At 27.4% G+C, this 16,197-nt stretch overlaps 1 protein-coding gene across 1 annotated transcript; it reads right to left on the reverse strand.

Moving 5' to 3' along the window:
- Positions 1–2,569: 2,569 nt before the first annotated feature.
- Positions 2,570–4,235, reverse strand: LOC114193280 (B-box zinc finger protein 21). The gene is made up of 3 exons (XM_028083010.1): positions 3,807–4,235; positions 3,342–3,707; positions 2,570–3,057 (listed from the first exon to the last, which is right to left on the reverse strand). The coding sequence occupies exons 1-3, from the start codon at positions 3,984–3,986 to the stop codon at positions 2,803–2,805; spliced, it is 801 nt and encodes a 266-aa protein (XP_027938811.1). The 5' UTR covers positions 3,987–4,235; the 3' UTR covers positions 2,570–2,802.
- Between the last annotated feature and the right edge of the window lie 11,962 nt (positions 4,236–16,197).

Consider the following 16,197-nt stretch of genomic DNA (forward strand, 5'->3'; position numbering starts at 1 on the left):
GATAGTATGATTCTTTTATATAGATTTGAACTTAGAAAAGTGGCTCTCCACACTTCTTATTTGCATTTTTGTGAGAACGATTAGATAATTTAACAGAGTTGGAAATTCAAGTGTGAGTCTAAGTCTTATGTTAGGTATAAATAACAAAGTAAAATATTATATAAGGATTAAAATTCTTAAACTCATTGCTTTAAGATTTTAGGGTTTTAAGTTGAAAGTGGTGTCAATCATTGATGTAATTGGACTTGGGTCTTATTGATATTGTATTTTTGAGTGAACTTTCTTCTCTAAAGACCTAACAATAGTATCAAATTTGATGGTTCTGAGATAGTATGATCCCTATATCAAAAGTCTTTCTAACAAAAATTTTAAGTATATGTGTTCCGTTAAGAACAACAATGGTAAAAGAAATACTAGTGATTAGAAATTAAGACTTTAGATTGAAAAATAATTTCAATCACTTTTAATGCTATATTTTCTTGTATCTTCCCATCCCATGTAATATTAAATCCTTTTACTTACTTAACCCAAATAAAAACTAAATTGCAAAAGATTGTGCATCTTCCATCAAAACTTGTATTTTCTTCCGCCAATAGATATGATTAAGTTAGTTCTTGATCTAAAGTTCTCTGACCATATGATATAAATATCTATGGCTACCTTGGAGAAGAAATTGACAATTTTATTATGGATTATATTATACCCTTTTTACAGTTTATTAAATAATATTGTTTGACAGCATAAAAATAGTGAATTTAATAAAAGTTGAAAATTTAGGGTTTGGGCATTGCGTTATTTATGGTACCATCAATACAGTAATGATTGTCCTGAGACGTTGGAGCAGAGCAGGCATGGCAGATACAAGAAGTCAGATTGTGTCCACATGCACGGATTTCAATCTTCTACAACATTCTTACAAAATAAACTATTTAAGTTTTTTTAGAATCTCTTTTATTATTTTCTCATCAATAATTATAGATTAATAATTTCAGGATTAGCTCTCTCCAACATTTTTAATCACTTTATTTATGTCCACATATATATTATTTTAAAGTGAATTTCATATATATAAAAATAATTATGTACTAAAAGGTTTATTTGTCTAAGAAATTCTGTTTAATTTATATACAATTTATTTAACTAAACAACAAATATTTTTGAAATTTATAGTAAATATTATTCTCATTTTGTAAGTATATTTTATTTAAAACGATTCATTAAAAAAATTTAAGACAGGAAAACCCAAAAGAAAAATCAGATAATAGTAGAAAATGTACAGTTTGATAGCATAAAAGAAGAGGTGAGAATAGATATAAAAGAAATATCTGACCTTTTTTTTGTTTTTTATTTTCACGAAAATAAACCGTACATAGACATTAAATATTGAAACAACTGATGAAGTATTTAAAATATCAATGACCTGTAATTATATGAGTCACATCTTAATTGATTATATTATATATGTTTATTATTCATAAAAGTAATAGTATGTTTTAATGTATTTTGTTTGGATCAAATTATTTTAGTGTACATGTCTCTTCGAAATAGAATTATTCCAACTTTGATCAAATAGTTTGGATCGGGTAATAAGATGTATTATTAAAATACTAAGATAACTTAAAAAAAATTAGACTGCAAATAGATAAATATATCGAACTAAAGCTTGAAAGTCAAACTTTAAAGATTAATAAACCATATAAAATACAAAATACAACATACAACAAAATAAGAGGACTGAGATATGTTTATGTTTTTTCAATAATATTTCATTTGTTGTAAAAATTGAAATTAGTTCTTTTTTGAAATTTGAATCTAATTTAATTTTTTAATTTTAAAAATATTTGAATTTAGTCATTTTAACTAAATTTTGTTAAATTTATTTGATATTTAGAATGTATTTCTTAACTAATATTCAACTAATGTTGAGATGAAAATTTTCAAATGATATAAATAACTCAAATACTATTATGAAACGTATTTGAAACGTTAAATAAATTTAACAAAATTAAATTAAAATTCAAATATTACTAAAATTGAAAAATTAAATTGAATCAAAATTTAAAAAAAAAATTAATTTCAATTTTTATTAAAAGTTAAAAGAACAAAAATATATTTAAGTAAAAAAAATAAATAAGAAAGAAAAAGGTAACTGAAAGACAATTCCATTTGGAGATGGTAACAAAAAAAGAAGGTACAATTGCTCCTACAAATGAATTTTCTATGTTGAGTGCCATCCATTCAAACCCTTTTCACCAAACGTGACCCTTCTCTCTGTCTTTATCTTTTACCCAATTCCATCACCATCAAATCATCTTCATCTCTGCAATCATCTTCTCCTTCAACACTACTAAGAACACACTCTCACTACCACCAACTTTCCATACTTATCACTGTCTTCAACTTACACAAAACCATACAAGTATTTTCAGTGTCTTTTTATGATTTTCAAAATATCTTATATATTAGTGGGTAAAACAAATTTATTACTTTTTTTTTTCTTTCAATTATGGTCTTAAAATGTATGAGATGATGGAGATGTCTTACATTACATTCTCTCTGCATATAACACTTTTTCCCTTCTAAACATGTGTCAAAAATAACATGCATTTGGAAAAGTTTGTATTTACAATCACCAGCAGAAAGTTACACAGATTCATCAAAAACCAAAAAACCAGCAGGGAAAGATGAAGGAGGAAGAACACAGAACTAAATTAAAAACATTGACAGAGTAACCTAAGAACAAAACAAAAGAAAGAGGTTGTTCTTGCTCATGAGATATGGAAACTGAGGCTTCTTTTGTTTCTACCACAGAAACCTTCCTCTCTTGGAATTTGACTGAGGACTAATCTGTGGCACAGTGAAATTATCATCCTTCAACCTCGATCTGCTGCTACCTTTGATGTTGTTGGTTTCGTTTTGACCAATCACTCTGTTCATCTGTGAAGAACTCAGAAGAGGTGGCGGCGCTTGAGGAACCCATATTCCCACGTTCTCTGTTGAGAAAGAACCCAGATGACTCTCCATGTCACCATCAAACCGTGGCAACGCTTCATCACTCTGCAGTTCATCAAATCTCAGATCCAACAAAAAAAAAAACAATTTTTTCATGCAGTTTCATAAACCCTTTTAATGTTTTCACTTATTCAGCATAACAATTTTAGAAATACTATCAGAATTGAAATTTCTTCCGGTAACATATGTAGTATCACATCAAAGTGTATAGTATTACCCAAATGATCCATCACAGAAAACATACCATTTTTATGTTTTCAATGTAATAGAATAGATGAATGAATGGATTTGGATGATCGAAAGAAGAGAGAAAGGAGGAAAGTGGAAACCTTGGAGAAACCAAAGGCAACAGAATATGAATCGAGAAAGTCTTCAACCTGCCACCCAGGAAGAGTCTCTATCAGATACTCCGATATGCTGCTAGCACTTGCGGAACCCATTGCTTCAACACCAACCTTACTCACGGTGGAAGATAAAGGTATTGTTTTTTGATTCGAAACGTGAAAAAGAGAATCAGGGGCAGAGTTTGAAGGAGAAGGGGTTTCCTGCGATGAAGAAGAAGCAGAAAGTTTCACACCAGTGAGAAGGAACCTATCATGCTTAAGGGTGTGTTCGTTCGCAGAGTGAATCGACACGTCACACTCTCTGCACAGAATCGCCCTATCTTGCTGACAGAACGTGAAGGCTCTTCTCTCCTACAAAAAGAAACCATCTTCAACAATTTCAAATATCTGAACAAAAAAAGTTTCTTTTTTTTTTTTTGCATTTTTGTTTTTGTTTTAGCATTTTTGTACCTGACAAACATCGCAGAGAGGGTGTTGTTTGGGTCGAAGAAGAGAGAAACGTTGGTGTTTGGAGGCGAGTTTGTTGGCGTGGTGGATGCGGTGGTCGCAGCCGTCGCAGAGGACGGCTTCATCGGCGGTGCAAAAGACCGATGCATCGTGTTTGTTACACACGTCGCATTGGATCTTCATGGTTTAAAGGTTTGATTTTTTTTTTTTTTGTGTGAGAGAATGAAGTGAAGTTTTGAGAAGAAGGAGAATAAAGGAAGCGTGGGGTTTAGTTGTGTAATGCTTATGAAAAGTGGGAAGTGATTGAGATGCATAAATATGGTCAAATCGTCATAACTCACCCACTCACTCACTCACTCGTTCACTTCTTCTTCTTCTTGCTGTAGATTTTTTCCTCAAAAGAGAAAGAAAATATACTACTTTCGTTGGAGATGGAAACAACCTCAAAGAGTTTTTTAAGATTTAGTTTTGTTGATTTTTAGAAACCTTAATAGTCTAAGATGGGAATTTTCTATTGTCTCTCCAATCAAAGAGTGTCACGTTTCAAATCTCAAATAAAAATTTCACCTCACTTTTCTAAATAGAATTAGGGTGCACAAACATCACCAGTATTATTTAATTTTATCTTAAACTTTTTTAATAATATAAGTACAGTGAATGGTAGGTGTAGCATGATAATTATTTGGGTTTTGTGTCACAATTCTATTGATCTGTTCCTTATATTAATGTAGAATTTCAGTGATCTTTTTGTTTTCATGTGATGAAGCTATTCATCCTTGACTTTTCCAAAAATGTCTATGATTGTTAATAATACCCAGCTTCCACTGGAACTGTTCTATTCTCTGCTGTCAATTGTGAACCTTTTTACTGTGCTGCACAACAATTATGACCTTTTTTTTTTCAACAGGTTTCTAGAGTTTTCTAGTTATGTTATGAGTTCCATATGCAATTCATGGTTTTGCAATTATAATTGAAGTTGATTCAAGAGCCATATGTTAATAACAAAATTACTAATGTGAAAAAGCAAACATTATATCCACAGATTACTTGGTAAAAGACAGATATTTTGACATTACTTTTTTTTATTATTATTTAATATTATTCTTATTTATTATTCATTTTTTTTTTAAAAGTTAAATTTTATGGAGATTATTTTATCTTTGAGATGTCAAATCATAATATCAAACAAAATTTTTTCTTTAGAAAATGATAAGTTATTAAAAAAAAAGGTAGTGATACTTTAATTCACTTTTTTTATCAATTTTTAATTCATTATTTCAATCACCATTAGATCATCACATCATATTATTAAAAAAAATAAAAAAAAATGATCTAATAATGATTGAAACAATAGGTTAAAAATAGCTCAAAAAAATAGGTTAAAATATTATTTTTTAAAAAAGAAATGGAAAAGATTTTGTAAGAATGAGATGTGTACTGATCAAGAATTCATGATACAGTTTTCAATTAAAAATCGTAAAGTAATTGGTTTTTGAAAAGGAAGACTTTAAATAAAAAAAAATCCTTAAACTTTTAAGATTTTTCACTTACTGTATATTATAGTTGTACCATTATTAAGATAAATCATCAACGTTGATATAATTATAAGAACTTTTTGAAAAAAAAAATATCATAAAAAATCAAATATCATTTTCAATCCAAAAATTTAAGATAACACGTTTATAATATTTCTTTATTAATAATAGACTAATCATTTACCTTAAATTCTTAACATGACAAACTGAAGGCGTTAGATCGTTATTGTTGTTGAAGTAACTATTGAACAATCTTAAAATTAGCAAAAGGTTACTTTAATTTGAAAAAAATAATAATAAGGATTTTCTACCTTCTATGGAAGAAAAATGAAGTAATTAAGGAGGAAATATGACAAAAGTGGTGTCATTCTAATTCTAATCTTTGGAATATTGATATCTTAATTTTCTTGTTTTCCTAAGTTTAGCCAAACAATAAATCTAACCCAATAAATTTTATAAATGTAGCACAATCAAAATAAATACTCTAAACCAAAATCCCTTTGAGCATTGTTGGGACCAATTTCTATCAATTCCGATATGATTGGAACAGTTTCGAATTTAATTAAAATTTTTGCTGAACCCATTGAAATATATACGAAAAATATCATAATAAGAGTGTGGAAAAGAAAAATGAAGAAAAAAAAAGAAAAGTTGGGTGAATATTCTGTTCTTTATACCCTAAAACTTAAGAAGTGAAAGAAGGCATATAAATGAATGGCCAACTACACTCTACAATTGACGGAAGCTGAAGGTAACGTCGTTGTCTTAATTCATCCGTTAGGTTTGGAGATCCACATTTTGTGTAACGTGTTATGTATGCATTATTAATAATAAACCAAACAGTTGAAACGCTTTACTTCATTATTAATGCATTAGGCAACTATGTATAAATATATAAATATTTATAATACATTTTTTAAAATGTGTTTATTATTAAGGCTTTGTTATTATGTTTTCAGTGTAGGTAATTTTATTGATTTTCATATTTAGTTATTGTTTTTTCACTTCTAAAATGATTGATTAGTATGTCATTTTCAAAATTTAATGTTAATTTTATTTTATGGGTAAAAAATGAATATAATAAAAGTAGAGCACCAGTATTAAAACTCATTTACAAAAAGTTACAATTTATTATTCTCTTAGTAGGGCTACATATATTATAGATATCGATAATAGAGAAGCTTAAAGCAATATACATATATTATAGGTATTGATATAAAACTGGCTTAAAGCAATATAAGGTGAACCTAAAAGGAGTTAAACTATAAACAAAATTAAGAAAACATATGAAACATGATCTCATATTGAAACAAAATAGAAAGGATACAAATCAAGGTAAACAAAATGATGCTTAAAGTATTGAATATCGTGTATTGTATTTGGCTTCTTTGCAACAATACAAGCTTTGAGTAAAAGTCGTCTAAAACCTTTGTCTAATAACCTTTGTAGAAATTTCTACAAATATGAAGGTTTTTTGTGTATGTTTTGTGTCAAATTGAAGATGCATGAACATCCCTCTTCCCTAGCATTTGGGGACATGTACCTATAAATGCCTTGACCTTGTAGCAATGTCAACACCCCTACTCCTATTGGCTAACAAGTATAAGAATACCCAAAGATATCGGTTATGAGTTACATAGAACATATTCATATAGGCTTTAAGCATTGAACTAGACATTGGTATCAGTCACAATGAAAAAAGTTAACATTTAATAATTTGTGTTTCATCCATATCTAATCTACCTTCCCTTGCTTAAATATTGTTGGAATCGAGAGTTTACCATTAGGTCAAAAGTTATAGTCATTAGTCATGGCACAACTATTTTTACTTAATAGTATAACAGTTCAAACATTACAATTTGATTGTGGTCCGGCTCACTGGACCTCTGCCACTAAATAATTGATGTCACCTACAACAAATTTTACTCCATTCATACATTTCCAAATAATGTTAATGGTTAAAAAAATCATTTCATTGGTGATGTTTTTTAACCAAAATGTGAAAATGTAATATATATATATATATATATATATATATATATATATATATATATATATTAGATTTAATAGCTTTTTCCATTTTTTATTGTTTTTTTTCAATTTTGGGTGTTTTTAATATGGTTTATTCTTTTTTTTAAAAAACGTTAATGTAATTCCTTTTATCAAATTCATGATTATAATGTTACTACAGTGACATGTGATATTTATTGCTTGAGTCACAATTCTATTAGACATATCAGTATTGTAACACCGTTACCATTAATTTGACATAAATATGTTAACCTATTATTTAAAGAAAATGATATCAAATTAAGAACATTCAAAATAGTGAGATAAATTTAAAAAACTATCATATAATGGTAAGATAAAAAAATTCATATATATAAAAAATTTGATAAAAAGACCATCCAATAATTACAAATTCATATAATACTCGTATTAGTGAAGACATCATCATAAGTTATATATAGACACACTTTTAAAAAGATCCACACAATGAATCGTGGATAATGCGGGCCGGTTTAAGCAGATTAACGGGTCATGATGATACTTAACACACCCACACTTTTTCTTGTGTTGAACCCACATTGATATATATATATATAATCCATTATTTTGAAATTAAAAAAAGAAAATATTAACTTAGGAAGAAACAAATAAAAAAACAATATTCTTGGATGACATTGACTACACTAGCTTCTTCACTTGTTGCAATATTGAATGAATAGGTTCTTCCTAGTTTATACGCATTATACATATCCATCAATTCCATTGTTCTTGTTCTTGTTCTTCCATCACTATCTTTTTTATGTGCATTCTTCAATCATCAAATTCAAACATCACACACTATACTATGCTTTGGATAATGTTTTTTTTTACACTTTACGACACTCACAAAGCCTTATATTCGAACAACTTGGCCACTCTTTGCCAGGGTGTCTCTTATTATTATTATTATCCTCTTTTTACACTTTCCATAAAACAATATTAAATATCAAAAAAAAAAATCACCACCATTACTTTTAATTATAATATAATCTTTTTACTTAGAGTATCCAAATATTTTAACATATTTTATTTGTATCATTCTTTTCTCCTTTTAAGGCACCGATTTCAACTCCCTATACTAATGTTCTGTCTCCAAAATGAGTTGCAAAAAAAATGCAATTAGTTCAATTTCTCTTTCTCTCTTACATAACCTAATTTTTTATACCAATAATCGAGTGGTTGCCACCACAAAGAGTTAACAAAAGCGTTGACCAAAGAAAATGATCCCTCGTAAATTTTTGCGACAGCAACAACTAATGATTGTATATACCAATAATCCCTCACTAAAAAATATGCATCAATAGATAGTGAAATGAAAATAAGAATTTGAAAATCAAAACATACCTAGTTAATCAATCATTAATCTGTTGAAATAATTTGTAGAGGAGACGTAATAATAATGATATTTGAATCAAATTCACATAACAAAATATATAGGATCAAGTATGTTTTAGTCTCTGAACGTTGATCCAAAATTGGAATTCGTCAATGTCTGAAACTTCGATCTATTTTGATCCATAAACTTTAGAAATAAATGAATATAGTTCTTTTAACCTAATTATGTTAACTTTTTTTTACATGTCAAACGCTTTTCATGTTAATATTGGAGTTGTTTACACTGTTTGACACATTTCTGGTTCAATATCTACTAAGAAATGCGTTCGACACCTAAAAAAAAATTAACATAAATGAGTTAAAATGATTATATTCATTTTTTTTAAGTTTAGGAATTAAAACTTATTGAAGTTTCGGACATGGACGAATTCCAATTTTAAATCAAAATTCAAGGACTAAAACATACTTAACCCAACGATATATCATCTTTAATCCAAAATATTAAAAATAATATATTTATGTATATTTTTATTTACATGATATTTAAATTTTTTATTTCTACTCTATATAGAACTTAGATTCTCAATAATCATCAAAATCAAGTAGTTCAATATTCCTTATTGAATGGTGGGGTTTAGTTTTATTTCCCCTTCAAATCTCCTTGCATATAAGAATATTAACTACAAACCAAGTTGGATTGTAGTCTACGCAACAGAAGTTCGGGTTCATCAAGAATCTTTTTTCATGGGTTCAGATTTTTCTTCTGTGAAATATTCATTGATTATATGAAAATTTAAGCAATAAAATGATTTGATTTGTTCCATAAAATGGTTGAAAGTTGGATGGGATAAATTTAGTGCACAGAGTCTCATAATAAATTTCAAAGGAGAGGATCAGATAGAGGAATGGGAAGACATGCTTTTGCATGAAGGTGGTGTAATAGCACAGTCAAGAACATATCTCATCCTCTCCACCATACCCTTATTTAATAGACAGATACACCATTCGAGGGGCACCCTACCCTACACTGTTTTTTCGTTTATGATTAGGGTTTCATACTTACATTTGTGGGATCTTGCATAATTACTGGTTATAAAAAAATGTTCTATAATTGATGTATAAACTTTAGTGATGATAACGTGGTTTGGTCCGACGAGTCGGTCCGGCAGGCCTGTCAAAAAAATGTGGGACAGGTAGAGATATTGAGTCCGCAAAAATCTGACCCATATAATTTGTAGGCCGCATAAAAAAATTGCACGTGTGTGTATTGATTACTTTTTTTCTGGACTAGACTTCTGTATGAACGATCCAAATTATTGAATAAATGGAAAAGACAAGTGTTATGTATTTTTGAATGTGCTAAAATTTGAAGAATATGTCGTGTGTGTCAAAGTATGAAGATGAATATGATAAAAATGTTGAATTATACATTTATCTTTTAATTCTTCAAAGTTTTTGCTTAATTTTATAAACTCATTAAAGTTTCTCAATTTATTGAACATTGAAAACTTTATTACAAGATTTTTTTTTTAAATAAATAAATAACATGTTGGCCCGGAGATCCATAAGCCATTACGTATAGGACAAGTCAAATTTTTCTACTTACATTTTTAACACAGAACAAACCAACCTAACCTACATTTTACAAGTTAAGTACAGAAATATCCGCATTGTCACCCGTAATAAACTTTCTATTTAAATCTCCATTGTTATATATCAGGATTCTTGTTTATAGATGGTTTAAGGCGATGATAACCTTAATTTTATGGAAAGAATTATATGCATCGATGAAGGTAATGATTAAACCTATATTTGTATGTCTAGATTATTTTGTTATATATTAAGGGGTACAGGGTAGAGTCCCTATCAATTCTTTTTTATATATATAAAAGCTAAATTTATAATACACAAAACAAACTTTGGGACAACGTTAACAAAGGAACACTTTTTTTTTTTTGTGTGTGTGTGACAAAGTTAGCAACCATGATTGGGCCTAAATTTAGTGAATACTGACATGTCTAAGGTCCAAAAGATTGGTCTTGCTTATGGCAGGACCATCAGCTACAAATTAAAAATGTGTTACCTTCAATTTTGGACAGATCTGAGTAATGAATGACAGAAGATGCTAATGGTGTTTGTGTGCAACCATTCCAAACTACAAGAAGTCAAAATTTTTTGGCAGTTACCAAACTTAGTAATTAATCAGGTTTGAAAAAATCTCAACTAAAAAGTGTTTTTCTTTTTTATTTTCTTACCAATTAAATCTTTTTATTTGTTTGTTTCTTTTCCATTCCTTTTCTCTTCTCACCGTTCTTGTCTCTACCAAACTAAAGATTTTTTCTGACAAGATATTCACTGAATCTACCTAATTAATTAATATGAAAACATTAGAAGCTTAAACAGATATTCGCATTTTGCATGTCTAAGTAAAAAAGAGAAGCACAGAGAAGAAGAAAAAGAAGGAGCAGAAGAAATAATGAGAAAGAATAGAAAAGGAAATAAAGGAAGAGAGAATAGTAAAAAGAGGAAAAATGCAAAGATGCAATAATCAACCCAAAAGTTTAAGGTATTAGGCGTGAGCTTAGAAATTACTTTTAGTCACATCCCAAACACCATTTCTTGCCACAAAAATCCTTTGGACTTGAAGCGTGAATAAAGCAGAAGCTCAGCAATACCCTCTGCTTTAACTTCAATTTTAAAGCAAGAATGATGGTAAAGATCAAACAATCATTTGCACAATGAATCCTCATGTCAAGAAACAATCATCCCTACAACCCTAAGAAATAGCACTTTTCAATTTATATAACGTATACATATCAAATATATGTATAATTAGTTTCAAATCATGATTACTTCATCTCCGTATAGTTCTTTAATGTTAGAAATTTTACATTTTAACAAAATTTGTAGTCTATGTTATTTGCTATCGAGTCATTATTGAATCATTCATTAATATTTAATTTTACATTCGAGATACATGTATCTCACCACATTCACGAATGTAAGATCCTATGTAAGTGAGACAATATAAACTTTTTTCAAATATATAGTAATAATTTAAACTAAATCAAAGAATACACTTATCCGTATCATATATACATAGGTTTGTCATTATATCTTAACATAAGAAGTATATCGAAAATTCTACATCAACGAAAGATAATATATAAATAGATATAAATTTTACCAAATTTAAAGTATATTTCTTAAGAATATATATCTCTAAAAAGTCATATCAGCAAACCCTATAAAAACAAATGCAATTTTAACAGTATAAGCAACCCTAGGAAGCAGAAAAAGGCATTAAATTCTGTGCATGGAAAGATAATAGATGCAATATAGCTTTTGTTATCCGTGAAATAATGTTACCAAAAGCAAGGCACTTATCGGGTTTGCAACTGATGGATGATGATGCATATTATGTTGGAAAAAATTCACACACACAAAAAGATTATAAAACAAAACTCCTCTATATAAACTTAAAATTTTTTTTTCTCTCATTTTAAACGATCTTCTATATCTATAGTCAACTTGTTTTTTTCTTTTTAATCGACCTGATTCTTCCTTTATTCAACTTGATCTTCTCTTTTAACGACTTGAAAATGAAAATGTTTGTAACCTAGAAAGTGCTATCATAACACAAAGAATATATCAGTAAACAGCATAACAATAGCTTGAAACAACAGATTAATTATATACAATTTCTTTCTCCGGCAAAAGTAAGCATGTTTGGTCTTAACCTTAATTCATCCTTCTGGTCCAACACACATTGTTGCATGTTAGAAAAGGAATAGGGTTTCTTTAACCTCCACAATATACCAGTTTTTTTAGTGAATGATAATCCAGAATTACTGTATCAGTAATAGAAATTCATTATATAAACATGAAATCTAATTGATATGCACATCAGAGAGATAAATTTTAGTTTTGGTTGGAAAATAACAGCATCTGCCGTATCTATCTTTTCTCTTTTCTAATGTATATATCTCAATTTAGTGTTTTAAGTTTCTGGAATTATTTGAACCTGTAATCTATATCTTGTGTATCAATAAGTTAATAATTAAATTTTACAATAATTAGCATTATTAAATATATATGATATAACTAAAACTATAAAAATAAAGTATTTACATTTACGATAAATACTGTAAATTATAATATAAAATTCTTTAATTATTCATATTTTAAAATATTAAAATTAGTATAGAAATTAGTTTGAAACGACAAGAGAGTTTTTTTTCTTCTTCTTTTGGTACAGAAATATGAATGCACCTCTAATGTTTAATTTGAATTATAACTGAAATAAAAAGGAAATAAATAAAAATACAGAAATTAAAAAAAAAAAACCGAAAAAACTTGTGTTTGAATATATGGGTTGAAAGAAAGTAGAAAGAACAAATAAATTATAGGAAAATATTTTTTATGTAACCTAAAAAATAGTTTTACTCGACCATTTTTATTAAAACTTTCGTCTTTATTTATGTATTTTTTGTTTTAATTATAATTATCAAGGTTTAATGATTCATTTTATATATTACTTTTTCTTATCTCATTACTAATTCTTTGTTTATCACTAATTGCCTTGAGATTATACGACTCATAACATAAAAATATCAATTCATTATAGAAAATTTTAAGGACATCACATACGATAAAAATCTCAACTCATTAGGCTAAACTTGGGATTTATTCATTTTCTCCAACTTTATACTCATTTTTCCTTGACATATGAGTTGTGATAAACTTTATATTATAAAATAGATGCACAATTCACAACTTAGTGTACACAGCACTTAAACATAAATCAAAAGGGTGTGAAAAAAGAATATTTTATTTTCTTCTTCTTTCGTGAATGATAACGTAAGAAAGACATAAGAAAAGGTTTGTTTAATTGAAAATAAAAAAGGAAAAGGAAAAAGAGAGAAAAGACATTGTGAGTAAAGTTTTGTGTTACCTTGGTTGAGACATGATGACAATTTATCGGCTGAGAGGCCAACGATCGTACACTTTCGATAATATTCTTATTTTTCTTTCACTTTTTTCCCTTTAATTACATCACATCACATATTATCATATTATTTATTCATTTACACTAAAAAAATAGCGTGTAACAATAATTTTGCTATAATCTATGTTCTCATGTACCATCATTTGAGTCACATGCAAGCTCATTTGGATTTTGGACCAACCCTATAACATAACTATAACTATATCTATTGAGACATGGGGACCATCCATCGTCAAATTTCTATATAACATTACATTTATTAAATAAAAATTACTTTTCTTAACTTATATGATTGGATTAAATTTGATCAAAAATTATAACTATTAGTTAAGGTGTAATTATTTCTATTTAAAAATATATGAGTTTAAACATCATAATTCGATTATGACTCTATAGTTGCTGTCACCATAATATATATATATATATATATATATATATGTTGATGTTAATTTGATGAGTACTTGCTATGTATCACGTTTTTATACGAGTTTTGAAAAAAAATAAAAAATAAAAAGGAAAGGAAAACATGTGATAAGATATGAGATGATAAAGTTGGAGCATAGCATTTGAAGTTTGAATGGAAGAAAAGAAGCGCAAGGCTCGAGAGAGAGAAAACGGGATTCTGCGATGGGACACGTTTGGATTCTTCAAAAGGATAACATTACTACAAATCGTAAGGATAACGTTTCTACTTCAAAATACTAATATTAATAAATAAATAAATAAATCAGAAAGATAATTATTTATTTGTTTTTTTAACATATGTGATTTAATTTAATGGATGATACATTTTATTAAAAAAAAAAAAACCTTGGTTAAACTATTCTGCTAAAGATTGTACTTTTATCTTGTTAATAAATTTTGGAAGATGTATATCTTATTTGATGTTTTTTTATATAACAATTTTTATAAATATCTCCTTCCTTCCTTTTCATAATTCATGCATGATTACAAATTAAGCCTTTAATTATTTAACTATTTTTTCTAAGGTAATATTGAATGGGTTATTAAGTGGATAGAAGTATAATTAATTTGTAAATTACTAATACAATTATGATTACAATAAAGTTTGATTTAATATATGAATAAAATTGTAAGAGATAAACGGTTGAATTCAGTGCAATAATATTTTTAATTTTTAATATAATAAATAAATACTAATTGTCGTATAAAAATAGTTGAACATTAAGAAAATGAATAATGTGTTTCTTATATATAGTAATTGGCATGCGTATTTATTAAGGAAGAATTTGACATTATAATATGTAAATGATATTGAAATGTACTCCTTCTTACATGTGTTATTTAATCTTTGAATCTTGGTTTTGTAAATTTAAAATTTGTAGTAGTTCATATTAAGATTGTTTTTTTCTTTTTCAATATACACGTATAACAATTACTAAACATTAGACATGTGTTCAATTACTTGAACCATTAGCAAAAATAAAATTAACAAATTTTTTTTTACTAAAACTATTATATATATATATATATATATATATATATATATAGTTACTTAAAAAAATAATTTAATAAGGTTCCATTTTTATATAATTTTGTCACCTTCATAACTAAAATTATACTCTCAAATTCACATCTTGTTTGAGATATGAAGAATGAGTCTAACGTACACAATCCATCCTAAATCATATCATTACTCCCAATTCAATAAAAATTTTGTACAAAAAGTTTGACGACAATAATTAAATTTGAAAGTAGTCTTAAATTCAAATTTCATATGTAATAATGTAATGAACAAACCAAAGAAATAAAATCACTTTAAGAAGTGTACAAATCCAATTAATTATCATCAAAATTTATCCATTTGCATATTATGTCTAAAAGACTTAAAATCCACTTTCAAATCATTTCAACAAATGTTATTTAAAATTGTGTCAAATTCACTAAGTAAAAAATCATCATTTAAACCGATCGAGATTGAGTTCAGAATTTTTATTGATTTTCTTGGTATTGTTCTCTGTTGAGCATTAAAAATACACTAATATTTTAAATATATTTTAAAACGTCAAAATTAGTATTAATCAGTGTATTATGAAGGTACAATAGTGGAACAACACAAAAAAAAATCCAACAGAAAATCTAAATTGGTCGAGACCGATCTAACCCACACCCTAGTTACCAACAACCAATTTAATATAATTAATTACTCATAAATTTCTAAACTTTTCAGATACAGAGTCTACTTTATATTCTAACTTGAAATTTATTACAAGTTTATTTTTCCTTTACCTTAGGTATATTGCTTTATATTTTTAGGACATATGAAACAAAACATCTTAGGATCTCTTTTGTTACTTCAATAATCAACACATAACTATCAAACCACAAATAAATGAGTTTTTGTATACCATGGTGTCTTACTTTTCCAAAATTCTCAAATCCTAATCACCATAAGGAGAGTAAATAAAATAAGAGCTTAACTAGATGGAAATTTGAAGCTATCAAA

Source organism: Vigna unguiculata, chromosome 8 (genome assembly GCF_004118075.2).
Source record: "Vigna unguiculata cultivar IT97K-499-35 chromosome 8, ASM411807v1, whole genome shotgun sequence".
NCBI lineage: Eukaryota > Viridiplantae > Streptophyta > Magnoliopsida > Fabales > Fabaceae > Vigna > Vigna unguiculata.